The sequence below is a fragment of the Pipistrellus kuhlii genome, unplaced genomic scaffold (assembly GCF_014108245.1).
Source record: "Pipistrellus kuhlii isolate mPipKuh1 unplaced genomic scaffold, mPipKuh1.p scaffold_m20_p_3, whole genome shotgun sequence".
In the NCBI taxonomy this organism is placed as follows: Eukaryota; Metazoa; Chordata; class Mammalia; order Chiroptera; family Vespertilionidae; genus Pipistrellus; species Pipistrellus kuhlii.
Window position 1 is genome coordinate 49163400 of NW_023425529.1, and position 15162 is coordinate 49178561.

Sequence of the window (15162 nt, forward strand, 5' to 3'; positions counted from 1 at the left end):
AGGGGGAAGGGTCTGGGCCAGGGAAGTGAAGGTTCAGTGGGAATACTGGCCTCTGAGCTGATGGGGTCTGAAGAAAGGGTCTCTGGAAGCATGGGCCCTGACTTTGCTTCCTCATGGAAGGCATAGCAGGAGCGGAGGGCCCGGGGAGAGAGCTGGAGTTTACAGAGGTCGGTGCTGCCCAGAGTGGTGACCTTTGCCCTATCCATCCTCTTCCTCTCGCCATCCCTTCCCCCACCAGCACGAGGCCAAGATCCGCTCGCTTACGGAATACATGCAGAGCGTGGAGCTGAAGAAGCGGCACCTGGAGGAGTCCTATGACTCCCTGAGTGATGAGCTGGCCAAGCTCCAGGCCCAGGGTGAGGCCTTCTTACACCCCCAACCCATCCATCCTGGGATGTGAGATCCCAGAGCAGGCAGGGAGTCAAAGGTGACAAACAATGAAATAAACCACCCAACTGCACACTGCCCCAAATGGAGACCAACTCACATGCTACTTAGCAAGTTTTTGCATGTAGCGTATTGTACACGAACCATAAACACTCCGTTGTCTCTGTCCCTGCTATATCCAGCTGGGCTGTCCTGACCCACAGGGACATCCCCGTGGGCCCATCCTGGGTAGGTGTGCCCTGCCCTGCCCAGAGGTCTTGGTCATGATGTGAGGTTCTTCCCGGTGGAGGCAGGTGCAGTGTAAGCTGTTTTTCCCTCTTGTAGAAACTGTGCATGAAGTGGCCTTGAAGGACAAGGAGCCGGACACACAGGACGCAGACGAAGTGAAGGTGAGTGGGGAAGGTGTGGGGACGGCAGGCCTGGCAGGGCTGTGCTGGCCCTCACTGAGCTGTGTTGGGGAGCCTGGCTTTGAGCTTGGAGTGGTGTTGTTTGTAGAAGGCCCTGGAGCTGCAGATGGAGAGTCACCGGGAGGCCCATTACCGGCAGCTGGCCCGGCTCCGCGACGAGATCAACGAGAAGCAGAAGATCATTGATGAGCTCAAAGAGTAAGCGTTCCCGAAGCGGCTCCGGTCTCTCCCCGGTCCTCTGGCCCACTGTGCCCACTCAAATGCTCCCTGTGATCCTATTCTTTTTTCTTTTCTTTTTTTAAAATATATTTTATTGATTTTGTACAGAGAAAGGAAGAGAGATAGGGAGTTAGAAACATCGATGAGAGAGAGTCATCGATCAGCTGCCTCTTGCACACCCCCTTCTGGAGATGTGCCCGCAACCAAGGTACATGCCCTTGACCGGAATCGAACCCGGGACCTTTCAGGCCCCAAGCCGACGCTCTATCCATTGAGCCGAACCGGTTTTGGCAGTGATCCTATTCTTTAACTTCCATGTGTCACTCCCCCAACAATGACAGGACTTTGCTGCCCAACTCCAGGAGGTACAGGAGGAAGGCCTCGTCCCAATCCTTGAGGCTCTTCTGTCTAGATAGCTCAGGGTTCCTCACTCTGTCATGGAAACAGTGGCCCGAGCCTGCCTATATCTGAAGGGAGATGCATCAAATCTAACTGGACTCGCTCGTTCAAGAGGGGGAAATGCTTGAGGACTGGTCGTCCCTTTCGCCGTCATTCACATCCTTTTGTTGTCTCCATACCTCGTGCCCTCCACAGCCTGAACCAGAAGCTCCAGCTAGAGCTGGAGAAGCTTCAGGCCGACTACGAGAAGCTGAAGAGCGAAGAGCAGGAGAAGAGCACCAAACTCCAGGAGCTGACGTGAGTGCCCGGGCGCCTGCAGGCCATCCCCGCGGAGGCTGACGGGCTCAGCCGCTCCTGTGGAGGCCGGGGGCTGTGCAGCTGTGAATGTGGCGACCACAGGAAGCAAATGCCTCAAAAGAATAATTGGATGGGGTAGGGAAGGGGAAAAAAGGAGACCTTCAGAAGTGACCTCTATTGAACATTAGCTGACAGGGAAAGATGTTTGTGATGTTCTGTTATGTGTAAAAAGCAGGTTACAAAACAGTATGTTCACGGTCCCATAAAATATTTATGGCGTGTGCATGAATGGAAAAGAAAAAGCCTGGCAAGACGGACATCAAAATGCTAATGGTGGTTTGATCTGTGTGTAGTAGAGTCATGGGCTTTTTATGAAACTCGTCTTCCTTACCTTTTTTCCACCTTTTCTAATTTCTGCACAGTGAACATGGGAAAGTTGTATAGTAGGTAATTTTAAAAAATGTAAAAGGAAAGGAAGCGGGAGGAGAATCCTGAGAGAATCTTCTGTTTTGCTCCTCCCCCAGATTTCTGTACGAGCGACACGAGCAGTCCAAGCAGGACCTCAAGGGCCTGGAGGAGACCGTTGTGAGTGGTTTCCGTCTGTGCTGAGTTCTCGGGCTGGAGGGGGCTTCCCCTGGCTCTTCCTCCCCCGTTCCTCCTGCCCTCGGCAAAGTCGGTTGTGGCATGGTTAGGACACCTCTTTTCCTAGAGATGAGTGACACGTCTGACTGGCTAGACTGAAGGCCCAGTAATTCAGAGTAAGAGGTTGACCTGGTATCTGGCTACCCCAGTCTTTCTTCCGTCTCTCTTTCCAGGCCCGGGAACTCCAGACCCTCCACAACCTTCGCAAGCTGTTCGTTCAAGACGTCACGACTCGAGTCAAGAAAGTGAGTGCCACCCCCTCGGGCTCTTCCTAGCCCCCATCTTCTCCTCCTGTTCCCAGGTCCTCCAGCCCTTTGGTCTCCTGTGGGCCGGCGTGGCCTGGGCTGGGTGGGACCTGTTTGGCTTCAAGACAGCCACGTCTTTCCCTCTGTGTTTAACCAGAGTGCAGAAATGGAGCCCGAGGACAGTGGGGGGATTCACTCCCAAAAGCAGAAGATTTCCTTTCTTGAGAACAACCTGGAACAGCTTACAAAGGTTCACAAACAGGTAAGAGTGGGGGAAGGAGTGAAGAGAACTTGTGAGGCCAGGTGCCTGGGATACCGAATCCCGGAGGCCCCTTGGATGGAGGAAATCTACTTGCATGCTTTCCTTCCTTTTCCCACGGATCCCTTCTCTATACTAGACTTGGTTCCACTTTTACCTTTTTCTTTGTTCCATGCCTGTTTTCCCTTCTCAAAGCTCCCAAGCTGCCTTTGCTCAAGTGCAATTCCCAGGCCTGTGTTGCTTTAGTGAAAGGTTGAAATGGATAGAGGTGTCGGAGGCATGGGCTGTAACGATACACAGGGATACTGGTCAGATTTTAGCCAGAGACAGAAAGCAGCGAGACTCGAAGCAGCCAGGGAAATCGTTTTTTTTTCACCGGGAGAGATGGAGAGAACTCCATCTGCCTAGGCCTGGGGCAGGCATGCAGGGACATTCAATGATGTCCTCCAGATCAGCGGTTGCCAACCCTTCGGACCTCACGGACCACCAGTGGCCCACAGACCACCGGCTGGCGACCGCTGCTCTAGATGGCCCATCCAGCCCCAGCCGGCCCTGTGTATTAAGTCCCTGCCTCTCTGTCGCCCTCCTTGCTGCTGCGGCTCCTTAGGTGGATGACTGGGTGTCAAAGGTATGGGGTGGGGAGGCAGAGGGGCAGTCCAAAGGAGTCAGGACAGGAAATGTTTGGTGCAGACAGAGCCAAATAGCTGGGCCTTCAAGACAGGTGCAACAGTCAGTTGACTCTTTTTTAACTGAATCATAAAAGAAACCCCTACTTCTACTTTATTTCCTTCCTTTCGAATCCACTTTAAAATTCCATATTCTCACTCAACTGGACCTTAAACTTCTTTTCCTCCTATATGTGCTGGACAGCAAAACACTGTCCAGCACATATAGTAGACACTCAATACACTAAGAAATATTAATGACAAAAACCACAGAACTGTGGCCCCGGGGTAGACTGCAGGGTTTGTTTTATGTGAGCTTGCAGAGGACTTTGCCACCATCTCTTTCCCTTGGCTTATTAGAAAAATATATAATTTTATAGGAACAGTTGAAAGACGGAAGAAACATTTGTTATTGGTTCTGGCATTCTTTTTAATTTCTGCGTGTTCATTTTCTTTCTCCGTCAAAATGCATATTATATTGCCTTTCCCGCCAAATATTTTAATTCTAAAATACACGACACAATTTACCGTTTTAATCATTTTTCTCCAGAACTCTCTTCTTCATGGAGAACTGAAACTCTATGTCCACTCAACAATAACTCCTCCTCCCCTGCTCCCCCAGCCCCTGACACCTGCCATGCTCCTTCCTCCTCCATGGTTCTGACCACGTGCAGAAGTGGAGTCACACAGTATCAGACCTTTGGAGACTGGTTTATGTCCCTCAGCATAGTGTCCCCCATGCTCATCCATGCTGTGGTGTACGTCAGGAAACCACAGGTTGCCCCCACCTCCGCCCCCCATACCGTCTTCCACCTCCCACCCCCGGGAAGAATGTGCCTCTGCTCCAAATTCCAAAAGTTACTCACTCACAGGAGAGAGGACTCCTCAAAATTTCCTACCTCAGCCGAAACCGGTTTGGCTCAGTGGATAGAGCGTCGGCCTGCGGACTGAAAGGTCCCGGGTTTGATTCCGGTCAAGGGCATGTACCTTGGTTGCAGGCACATCCCCAGTAGGGAGTGTGCAAGAGGCAGTTGATCGATGTTTCTAACTCTCTATCCCTCTCTCTTCCTCTCTGTAAAAAAAATCAATAAAATTAATTAAAAAAAAAATTTCCTACCTCAGCAGACACAAGGCTAAAAGAGAAAATGAGATGAGTAGGAACTTCTTCATTAATCGAATCTTAAACGGCCAAAGCTACAGTCCCATTAAACTAAGTTATTGCCCCAGCAAAATCTGTAAACCCTCCAAAATTAAAGGGGTTCAGAAGTATTCCCAGCTCTGTCCCTTCTCCCAGCATTGCCAGTCACACTGATTCCCCTGCTATCTTCCAAGGCCGGCTCTTTGGCCAACTATAGTGCCCCTGGTCACGTGTGAGGCCCTGTAAAAAGGTCAAGACATCTTTTTTTGGTGTCAAGGTGGTTGCTACCTGTAGCTTAATTTAAGTGGGGGAGGGACAGCTCAGGAAATCCTTGACTCTGAAGGTAATGAGCACAAATGTTTGTGAATCTCAAACATTTTCTTTCCTTCCTATGGAGCATCGTGTATATGTGTGGGGGCAGAAGGGAAGGTGGGGCTCCTGTATTCCAGCTTCTGATCCTGCTCTGCACTGTCACTCACCTGCACTCAATGCCATATCCACCCTCCAACTGCTCCTGTGCTCTTGCTGCCCACCCTGTGCATGCCCATTAAGCCATCCTGGGTGAGGGGGTGCCTCATCCCCATGGTTGCCCCGGGGCTGTTGGTTTGGCACAAGCTGGGAGATATTGGGGCGGGGGGCATCTCTAGGCCAGGAGGAGACTGGGACAGGGCACTGTCACAGGAGTTCTGGGCTGCAGTGGAGTTGGCATGTTTTGCTGCCCAGAAAACAATGTGACGTTTCATAATGCCTGACCATCGTTTGCTCAGGGAGAAGGAAAGAACTGGCTGAAAACAGCAAGTTGGGTAAAGGGAATGAGGCTTTTGGGGAAACAACATGGTCTCCAAATCCTCTGACTCGATTTTTCTTTATTCTCTCTCCCCACCTGCACCCGAACTCCATTGCTGGCTCCGTCTCGGGGCACCTGCCTTTCTTTCCGCCTCTTCCCCTGGGCTCACCCCGCAGCTGGTACGTGACAATGCAGATTTGCGTTGTGAGCTTCCTAAATTGGAAAAACGACTTAGGGCTACGGCTGAGAGAGTTAAGGCCCTGGAGGGTGCACTGAAGGAGGCCAAGGAGGGCGCCATGAAGGACAAGCGCCGGTACCAGCAGGAGGTAGACCGCATCAAGGAGGCCGTCCGGTACAAGAGCTCGGGCAAGAGAGGCCATTCCGCCCAGATCGGTGAGTGCGGAGTGGACGGCAGTAGGCGAGGCGGGGTGACCTCCTGGGGGAATTCCTAAGTGTCCAGCAACTACATGATTGGTTTTTACTCTACCTGCCCATCCCAACCATACCCCCCAAAGTATAAAAGTAAATTATCTTGCCGAAACCCATTTGGCTCAGTGGATAGAGCATTGGCCTGCGGACTGAAAGGTCTCGGGTTCGATTCTGGTCAAGGGCATGTACCTTGGTTGCGGGCACATCCCCAGTGGGGGGGAGGATGCAGGAGGCACCTAATTGGTGATTCTCTCTCTCTCTCTCTCTCTCTCTCTCTCTCATCGATGTTTCTAACTCTCTATCCCTCTCTCTTCGTCTCTGTAAAAAATCGATAATATATATATATATATATATATATATATATATATATATATATATATTTTTTTTTTTTTAAGTAAATTATCTTATAAGCAGTTCACTTCAACTCCAACTTTCCTTCCTTTATTACAGCCAAACCCATCCGGCCTGGCCACTACCCAGCATCCTCGCCCACCAACCCCTATGGCACCCGCAGCCCTGAGTGCATCAGTTACACCAACAGCCTCTTCCAGAACTACCAGAACCTGTACCTGCAGGCCGCCCCGAGCTCCACCTCAGACATGTAGTGAGTGCCCAAGGGCATAGGCTGGAACCCCAACCCCAGACCCTATAAGGCATAAGGTTTGGTCTGTTATTGGGTGAGACTTGATTCTTCTTCTAAGTAGCTTCATTAGTTCTTTCTCATTAATCTTTAGAAGGTGGGCATCTGCCTTCCCAGCCTGCAACCATGTTTGTTCTCTATTCTCTGGGGAGTGGGGGTGGGGGTGTATGGCTCCATCCCTGAGAGTGTGGCTGTGTCCTTGGCATAGTGAGGGGTGGGGGGTGCCAGAGGCTGCATCTCTCTGCTCTGCTCCATCCAGTTTTGCAAACTCCTGTGCCAGCAACGGGGCCATGTCTTCTGGGGGCGCCTTGGCTTCCTACCAGAAGGCCAGCATGGACAACGGTGAGTGAGAACGGTGGATCCCCAGGGCAAGTCGAAAAGTATAAGTGACCCTGTACCTACAGCGTGCACACTGCCCATCCCCTCAGGGGCTTGGATTCTTTTAAGCAGATTCCTCCCATTCCAGTGTCTGTCCCCGCCCTTCCCTTCCTTTCCCCTGCTCCTCTCCTGCAGGAGGGACCCGGGAGGCTTCTCCTCAACATAGCGATGCAGCAGGGGCAGCTGTGGATAGAGTGCCACAGGCCCAGAGGCAGCGAGGCTCCACAGAGCGTTACCTTTCTCTCTAAGGGATTAGGATGGGAGAGGGTTGGGGAGACCGTTTCTAATGCCCAATTTCCTTTTTCTTCTTCTAATCCTGTGTTCTCAATGGTGATCTCTTCAGGAAATGCCACAGATATCAACGACAACAGGTAACCCTTGGGTTCTCTGGGTGGGACCAGAAGAGATGACTAAATGTCCCTCATGCCCTAGTGAGAAGTTCCCTGGAGCCTTCTGGGGAAGGAGGAGGAGATGAGAATCTTTCTTGCCATCACTGTGTAGTTCAGGAGATCCAGTCCCTCCCCTGCCTCGGTGCAGAATACTGCCCCCTCCTCCAATCTCACCTGAGCTTCTCCCCATCCCAGTGATGGGCGTTGGTGGGAAATCCCACGGACACCTGATGCCCTGGTTTCTCTCTTCCCTCTGGGAACTTTGTGACCTTGAGCAAGTCAGTTCTATCTCTCTGGCCTTGCTTTTCCCTGTATTCTCTCTTAAAAAAAAAATAAAAAAAAAATAAATATATATATATATATATATATATATATATATATATATATATATAATTGATTTTTTTACAGAGAGGAAGAGAGAGAGAGAGAGGGATAGAGAGTTAGAAACATCGATCGCTGCCTCTTGCACACCCCCCACTGGGGATGTGCCCGCAACCAAGGTACATGCCCTTGACCGGAATCGAACCTGGGACCTTTCAGTCCACAGGCTGACGCTCTATCCACTGAGCCAAACCAGTTTTGGCTTCCCTGTATTCTGTAAGATCAGAATAGCCCCTGCCCTTCACTGCCCCACAGGAATGCCATGAGAGCAAAGCGACAGGAATGCTTTCATTTATACGGAGCTGACAGAACCATGATTATGCGGGATCTCTTCTTCCAGGAGTGACCTGCCGTGCGGCTATGAGGCTGAGGACCAGGCCAAGCTCTTCCCTCTCCACCAAGAGACAGCAGCCAGCTAATCCCACAGACTGCTGCAGACCTGCACTTCCAGGTAGCGTCAGGCCTCTCCCTCTGACTGGCCTCAAGTTGCCTACCTTCTCGCCCTCACCTCTTGTTTCTTCTACTTTTTTAATAATCTCAAAACTTTTACTACCTAATGTCCCCAGCTCCTGCCTTCCCCTTGTAAGGGCCACATTTGTGTTCCTCCAAGTCCTCTGGACACTCACCTCCCCCTTATCCTTTCCTTTTGGCCAAAGAAGTAACCAGGGTACTGCCTTTCTGCCACTAGGGGTCACTGCCACATGTTAAAAGAAGTGAGAGGGGGCGGATTCAGAGCCACACACAGGTCAGGGGATGGGGGTAGACCCCTCCGAGACTGGGAGATCATCTCAACCCTCCCTCTGCCTCCACCTTAAAATAATTTTAGATGGATAGGTATTTTCAAGACATCTCCAGTAAAGGAGATGTTTGATTTATTCCTGCACCTGTGTCCTATTCTCCTTTTATCTGTATGTTACCAATGAGTTCTAGGAAATACCCCAAAAGTCTAATTAAAAAAAAAAAAAAAAAGTATTTCATTGATGTTTTTACAGAGAGTAAGGGAGAGGGAGAGAGAGAGTTAGAAACATCGATGAGAGAGAAACATCTATCAGCTGCCTCCTGCACACCTCCCACTGGGGATGTGCCCGCAACCAAGGTACATGCCCCAGACTGGAATTGAACCTGGGACCCTTGAGTCCGCAGGCCAACACTCTACCCACTGAGCCAAACCGGTCAGGGCCCAAGAGTCTAATTTTTGTTAGAGAAGTGTTAGCACTCCTCTCTCGTCTTGCTCAGTGGAGGAGGAAAACAGCTGTGTCTCCACCTCCAAGCCCCGCTCCCTTCTCACTCAGGCCCAGGTCCTCTCCTGAGGCAGCACAGGCACCTTCCTGGTTCCTGTGTGTCCCTGAGCTCCTCGCCTGGATGGCTGTGGGCCCAGAACTGGGTCCTGTGGTCCTGTTCGATGGCCCACTTTGGGTCCTCGGAGAACTAGAAATGAGAGGACACAGCCAGTCTCTTACTGGGCTGCATCCAAGCCGAGCCCTCTCCAGGGGTTTTTCCAAGACAGTAGGCTCGGCCCATGAGAAAGGCATGAGAAGCAACGAAGTAGGAATGGAGTGGGAGGAGTTAGGAAAATCTGGGGTGGGGGGTGGGGGTGGGGAAGACAGTGTCCGGTTGTTGGTTTTAAAGGAACAGAACTGTAAACCGAAGTCTGTACAAATGTCCCCCTGTCCCTATTCAGTGACCGGGCAGCAGGTGGTTGCTCACAACCTCTTTCTCTTTCTCCCCAGTTTCTAAGAGGGACTGAGGCCTCTTCTCTCAGCATGCTGCAAACCTGTGGTCTCTGATGCTAACTCCCTCCCCAGCCCTTGTTGTCCGATTATACTACGTTTGATGTCTTCTCTTACTCTGTATCTCTTTGTATCGATATATCAAAAGCTGCTACTATGTCTCTCCTCTGTCTTACTCTCTAAGTATCTAATGATGTATTTAGCAATTTCTACATAGTATACCCTCCTCGTTTGGGGGAATAGGGAGGAGGGCAAATGTCTCCTTTCTCTCACATATGCGTCTCTCACACTGTGTGGCTTTAGTCACGGAGATGGTAAAAGGTAAAACGGGAGCTAGAGGGTTGTGACCCTTCACACACACACAGACACACATACACATACACACACACATACACACAAAGCCTTAAGCAGAAGAATGTCTTAACATCATAAAAAAGACACAGAAACACGCGCTTCTTCCTCCCTCGTCTTTCACATACAGCACAGGGGAGGGCAAAGTGGGAGGACTGCTAAATTATATGTAGAATTTTCTTCATACACCCTTCGCCCGAACCGAGGGATTCCAGTGTGCACCTCTGCCCTTGAAGTCTGCCTTTTGCCTCCCTCTTCCTGTTCTCCCCCGGATGACTAAGAACAGAGATTGCCCAAGGGACCACTTCCTTTTCTCCTCAAAACTCCTTTTGATATTCTTGATCCCAGAGTTCCTGACCGGAACCCACAGTGCTTCGAAATATTTTGAAAGGTTGAGGAGGCAGACCCTTCTGACAGTCAGTCACATAGCTGCTCATCTGTCCGTGGTGACACTCACAGGCAAGCATTGTCAAGTGAGCACTTCTTCAGGCTGAGGGTGAACAGGCTGGGAAATGCCTACGTGTTTTTGCCATGGTGATGAGCGGGGTTCCTTTCTCTGCCCCATATTGGGATGCATTTCTTCCCATCTCCACCTTTTGGTTTGGGGGCTTCCAGTTCACTGGCAAAATGTCTATCTTGCGATGCCTTTCTTTCAAGCTGGAGCCTGCCTTTTCCCCAATTTACACGTAACAAACTTTTTCTTTTTTTTTCTTTACAAAGAGTTCCTTCTATAATATCCCCATCTGGTAAGTGCACTTTAAAGAAAGGGGCAGGGCAGATTTTCCAGAGGTGGAGGAACCCCAGGGCTGGAACTGGGTGTCTCTTTCCCCAGCTCCTCAACCCTCATGTAAATGGATAGGACTGCTGTTTTGGTTTCAGACAGCTTTTCCTTCTACATGGTGCTAAGGTGGTTTTCCAGGTAACTGCAGGGATGGAGAATGGAGGTCACAGGCCAGTCCAAAGTAAGGAAGTCTGATGCCCAGCTATCCAGTCTTATCGAGGATGGACGAACAGGATCCGCCAGCTGCAGGGCAACCATTCCCGAGCTTCAGCTCAGGGGGAAAAGTTTATGAGAGGCTGTTAGCCCAGGACTCCTTCAGGGAAAGAAGTCCTTTCTTCCTTTCAGCAATTCAGGAGCAATGCAGCGGGAAGGGGAGAAATGCCAGAGGGGTGTGGAATAAATCCAATGCAGTGATATTCAAACGTTTTTCCAAACAAATCTTACATAGAACCCTAATAGGAAAAATTATTAAAAGTGATGCAGACCTGGGCAGTTTGCATTTTCTTTGTTTGGTAGAAAATGGTTCACTCGCTGAGGAGTCCTTGAACAGCCCTAAGAAACTTTGAGAGTTCTGTAGAGTAGTTTGAAAACCACTGCTCTGTCTGGAATGGAGTTCAATCTGACTTCCCTGTCCTAACCTTGCAACTCATCGCAAAGAGGGAAAAGGTGGTGGATGAGCCATCCTCTCTCCGAGACCCCGTTGGGGAGGAAGAAGACACCTGTGCACCTGTAGACTTGTGCTCATATGTGTCAGAAAGGCACTTAAGAATCCAGTGGGTTTTATATAATCTTGCCACCAAATGATTCTTTTAAAACACGTAGGAGAACGTGAAGGTGTAGGGCAGTTGCAGAGAGAGGTGACAGAGGAAGCAGCCTTCTCTTTAGCAAGATGTAAGAGAAATATAATTCACTTACATGAACCAGAAACAACACACACGCAAAGCCTTCGCCAGAGGCTCACTCCACATCTTCCTCCGCCCCCGACACTCACCGCACCCTTCCAGAGAGCCCGGGCTGCCACCGGGGCCCCTGGCCTGCCCACTCACACCTGCCAAACGTTGCATGCCAGTGTGGAAGACAAACCAAATGCACAAACCCCAGTGTGTATTTGTTTGATGTACATAGATACCTTTAAAATAAAATAAATTCAATGATGGCTGTATGGTGGTGTAAATCTTTTCGCTCCCCTGTCTCTCCTTTCCTTGCATATTATGGCATTTGACAGTGTGGTATATGTCCTTCAGATGTTTTTCTATATATTTACACTCAGAGTGTTTGCCTCCCACTTGACAATATATCCTGGGAATCGTTTCATGTCAATATACGTAGATTTACCTTATTAAAGCATTTATATATATATATATATATATATATATATATATATATATATACACACACACACACACACACACACACACACACATCTTTACCATATAATTTGTTGTTGTTAATCCTCACATGAGGATATTTTTTCATTGATTTTTAGAGAAAGGTGGGGGGGCGGGGCACGGGGAGAGAGAAAAACATCAATGTGAAAGACACATCAATTGGTTGCCTCCAGCACACGCCCTATTCAAGGCTCGGGATTGAACCTGCAACTCAAGTATGTGCCCTTGTCTGGGAATCAAACCTGTGACCCTTCAGTGCTAAAGTCGCTGCTCTAACCGCTGAGCACATTGGCCAGCGCTATTTATCCTATAATTCAGGCGTCTTCAAACTACGGCCCGCGGGCCACATGCGGCCCACAGAGGAGTCTGATCCAGCCCGCCAGGTTTTTTGGGCAGTGAGCGCAGCCAAGGTGTTACAGTAGGAATTAGTAGTTCATATAGTCCGGCCCTCCAGCTCTCTGAGGGACCGTGATCTGGCCCCCACTTTAAAAAGTTTGAGGACCCCTGCATAATTTATTCCACTATTCCACTATTGGTGGGCATCTTTCTAGATCGCTGGTAATTTTTTTTTTTTTTAACTTCAGAGAGAGGAAGGGAGAGAGAGAAACATCATTGATCAGCTGCCTCCTACATGCCCTATACTGGGGATCGAGCCCACAACAGGACATTTGCCCTGACCAGGAACTGAACTAACAACCTTCTGGTACAGGGGACGATGCCCAACCAACTGAGCCACACTGGCCAGGAGGCTGTTGGAAATTTTTAACAAAAAAATAATATCCTGTTCTCATTTCCACCCCAGACCATCTCCTCAGTCCCAGCATCAATTCTGTTCCTTTCCAGTGTGTCTCTATCCTGCTTGCAAACAGCTCCGTTCTTTTGTCCCGTGGCCATCTATCACAATCACCCTCCTTACCCCTGTTTTAGAGCACACCCCTGCCCGTCTTCTCTACTCCTGCCTCAAGGCTGCTGAGATGAATGGAGACAACTGCACAACGAAAACACTGGGGCAGCTAAAAACAAAAAGCCTACAAACCTCCCTGGACCTTCCATGCCGCTTAACCTTCCTTTTGTGTATCCTCACAGTTTCCTCTCCTACCCCCAGGGCAACTAGTCTAAACCCTTACTCCTCAAGACCCCTTCATGCCTTCTCTCAGAAGCAACAACTCTGTCTGCCTTAAAGGGAACTTTTAGCTTGGCCAGTGTGGCTCAGTGGTTGAGCATCCACCCATGAACCAGGAGGTCAGGGTTTGATTCCTGGTCAGGGCACATGCCCGGGTTGTGGGCTCGATTTCCAGCAGGGGGTGTGCAAAAGGCAGCCAACTGATGCTGATGTTTCTGTTTGATGTTTCTATCTCTCCCCCTAAAATATCAATAAAAACATTTTTTTTAAAAAGGGGAAATTTAAGGTTATTGAACATGAACATGAACTTCTTCACCCCCACCCATACACACACCTTCTTACATATATCTGCACAGATCCTTTCCTTTCTCTCTCCCTTTTTTTTTTTTTTAATATATTTTATTGATTTTACACAGAGAGGAATTGAGAGGGACAGAGAGTTAGAAACATCGATGAGAGAGAAACACCGACCAGCTGCCTCTTGCACACACCCCACTGGGGATGTGCCCGCAACCAAGGTACATGCCCTTAACCGGAATCAAACCCAGGACCTTTCAGTCCACAGGCCGACGCTCTATCCACTGAGCCAAACCGGTCCTGGCTCTCTCTCCCTTTTGTCAAGTGATAAATCTCCCTTCTCTAGGTTAAAGCAAGTTCCTTCTAGATCTTTCATTCTTGAGATACTCAGAGCTTAATATATAAAACTAGAGGCCTGGTGCACAGATTCGTGCACCAGTGGGGTCCCTCAGCCTGGCCTGCGGGGAATGGGCAAACCTGGCTCTCCAACATCCCCCAAGGGGTCCTGGGTAGCACAGGCTAGGCTGAGGGATCCCACCAGGGAGGAACCATGGGAGGGCTCCAGGGCATGTCCTGCTTGTCTCACCCAGTTCATCAGGGCAATCGGGGGCTGGCCAGGGAGGGACTGTGGGAGATTGGCTAGCCCACGATGGAACACAGAAGGGCTCCAGGGCATGTCTGGCCCCTCTTGACCAGTCCCAATCAGCCAGACCAGACCCCAGCAGCAAGCTGACCTATTGGTTGGAGCATCTGCCCCCTGGTGGTCAGTGCACATCATAGCGTCTGGTAGAATGAAAGGTCGGACACTTAACGTAGCATATTAGGCTTTTATTATATAGAATAAGATAACTAAAAGTGATGCAGACTTTGGCAGTCTGCATCTTCTTTGTTAACTTCTGTCTCAATGATTTCTTCACTTGATTTTTTTGTTTTGTTTTTGAGTTTTTATTTCAAAATATTTTTTATTGATTTTTAGAGAGAGAGGACAGGAGAAGAAACATCAATGTGAGAGCATCCATTGGCTGCTTCCTGCATGTCCCCTACTGGGGATCAAGCCCAGAACCCAGGCATGTGCCCTGACAGGGAATTCAAGGAGCAACCTTTTGGTGCATGGGACAATACCCAGCCAACTGAGCTATACCAGCCAGGGCTTCCCTTTTCCTTCTAAGGTCTCCCTTAAAAGTCCCTCTTTACTGTGTACTTCTCTTTAAAAGTCGCCCTATCTTGTTTTCTTAATACCAAAAAAAAAAAAAAAGTCCCAGCCTTCTGTCCCCACTTCCTTTCCTCCCACTCCTTCTTCACCCCACCTTGATCTGGCTCTTGTTCTGGTGAAATTGCTCCAAAGGTCACTAGTTACCAAGTACAATTGGCACTTGCTTCTCCATCCTTGTCTTGCTTCACCTCTCTGAAACATCTGACACTGCTCTTCACTCAATCCTTCTTGAAACGCCACTCTTGGCTTCTGTGCCCCTGCTCTCTCTCCTGGCTCCTTTACTTCTCTGGCCACCCCTTCTCAGCCTTTTCCCAGAAGTCTTTTTTTTTTTTAAGACTTTTTAAAAATGTTTGTTTGTTTTTTATTTTTAGAGAGGAAGGGAGAGGGAAAGATAGAAACAAACATCTGCGCTCCTCATCCCCCCCACCCCTCCCACCCCTGCCATGAAGCCTGAAACCCAGGCATGTGCCCTGACTGGGAATTGAACCGATGACTTCCTGGTGCATGGATCCTCGGTCACCCAGCCACAATGGCTTCTTAAGTACTGGTGTACACCAAGGTCCAGCCTTTGGTCCTTTCCTTGCTCTCTCTGAGAGTTCTCATCCACGCCCACAGAT

General features: G+C 49.5%; 1 protein-coding gene across 2 annotated transcripts in view; it reads left to right on the plus strand.

Moving 5' to 3' along the window:
• Positions 1-11680, plus strand: part of KIF5A (kinesin family member 5A) — a 33231-nt gene extending 21551 nt beyond the window's left edge. Inside the window, exons 17-30 of one of the 2 annotated variants that reach the window (XM_045588185.1) lie at positions 239-356; positions 712-776; positions 883-992; positions 1608-1709; positions 2234-2294; positions 2525-2596; positions 2754-2858; positions 3463-3483; positions 5622-5838; positions 6325-6478; positions 6774-6856; positions 7236-7263; positions 8003-8113; positions 9393-11680. In XM_045588185.1, the coding sequence (XP_045444141.1) occupies positions 239-356; positions 712-776; positions 883-992; positions 1608-1709; positions 2234-2294; positions 2525-2596; positions 2754-2858; positions 3463-3483; positions 5622-5838; positions 6325-6478; positions 6774-6856; positions 7236-7263; positions 8003-8081 (1215 nt within the window). In that variant the 3' untranslated portion in view covers positions 8082-8113; positions 9393-11680. The remainder of the gene's footprint in view (positions 1-238; positions 357-711; positions 777-882; positions 993-1607; positions 1710-2233; positions 2295-2524; positions 2597-2753; positions 2859-3462; positions 3484-5621; positions 5839-6324; positions 6479-6773; positions 6857-7235; positions 7264-8002; positions 8114-9392) is intronic. The other variant, XM_036458077.2, reaches the window with a different exon arrangement.
• The last annotated feature ends 3482 nt before the right edge of the window (positions 11681-15162 follow it).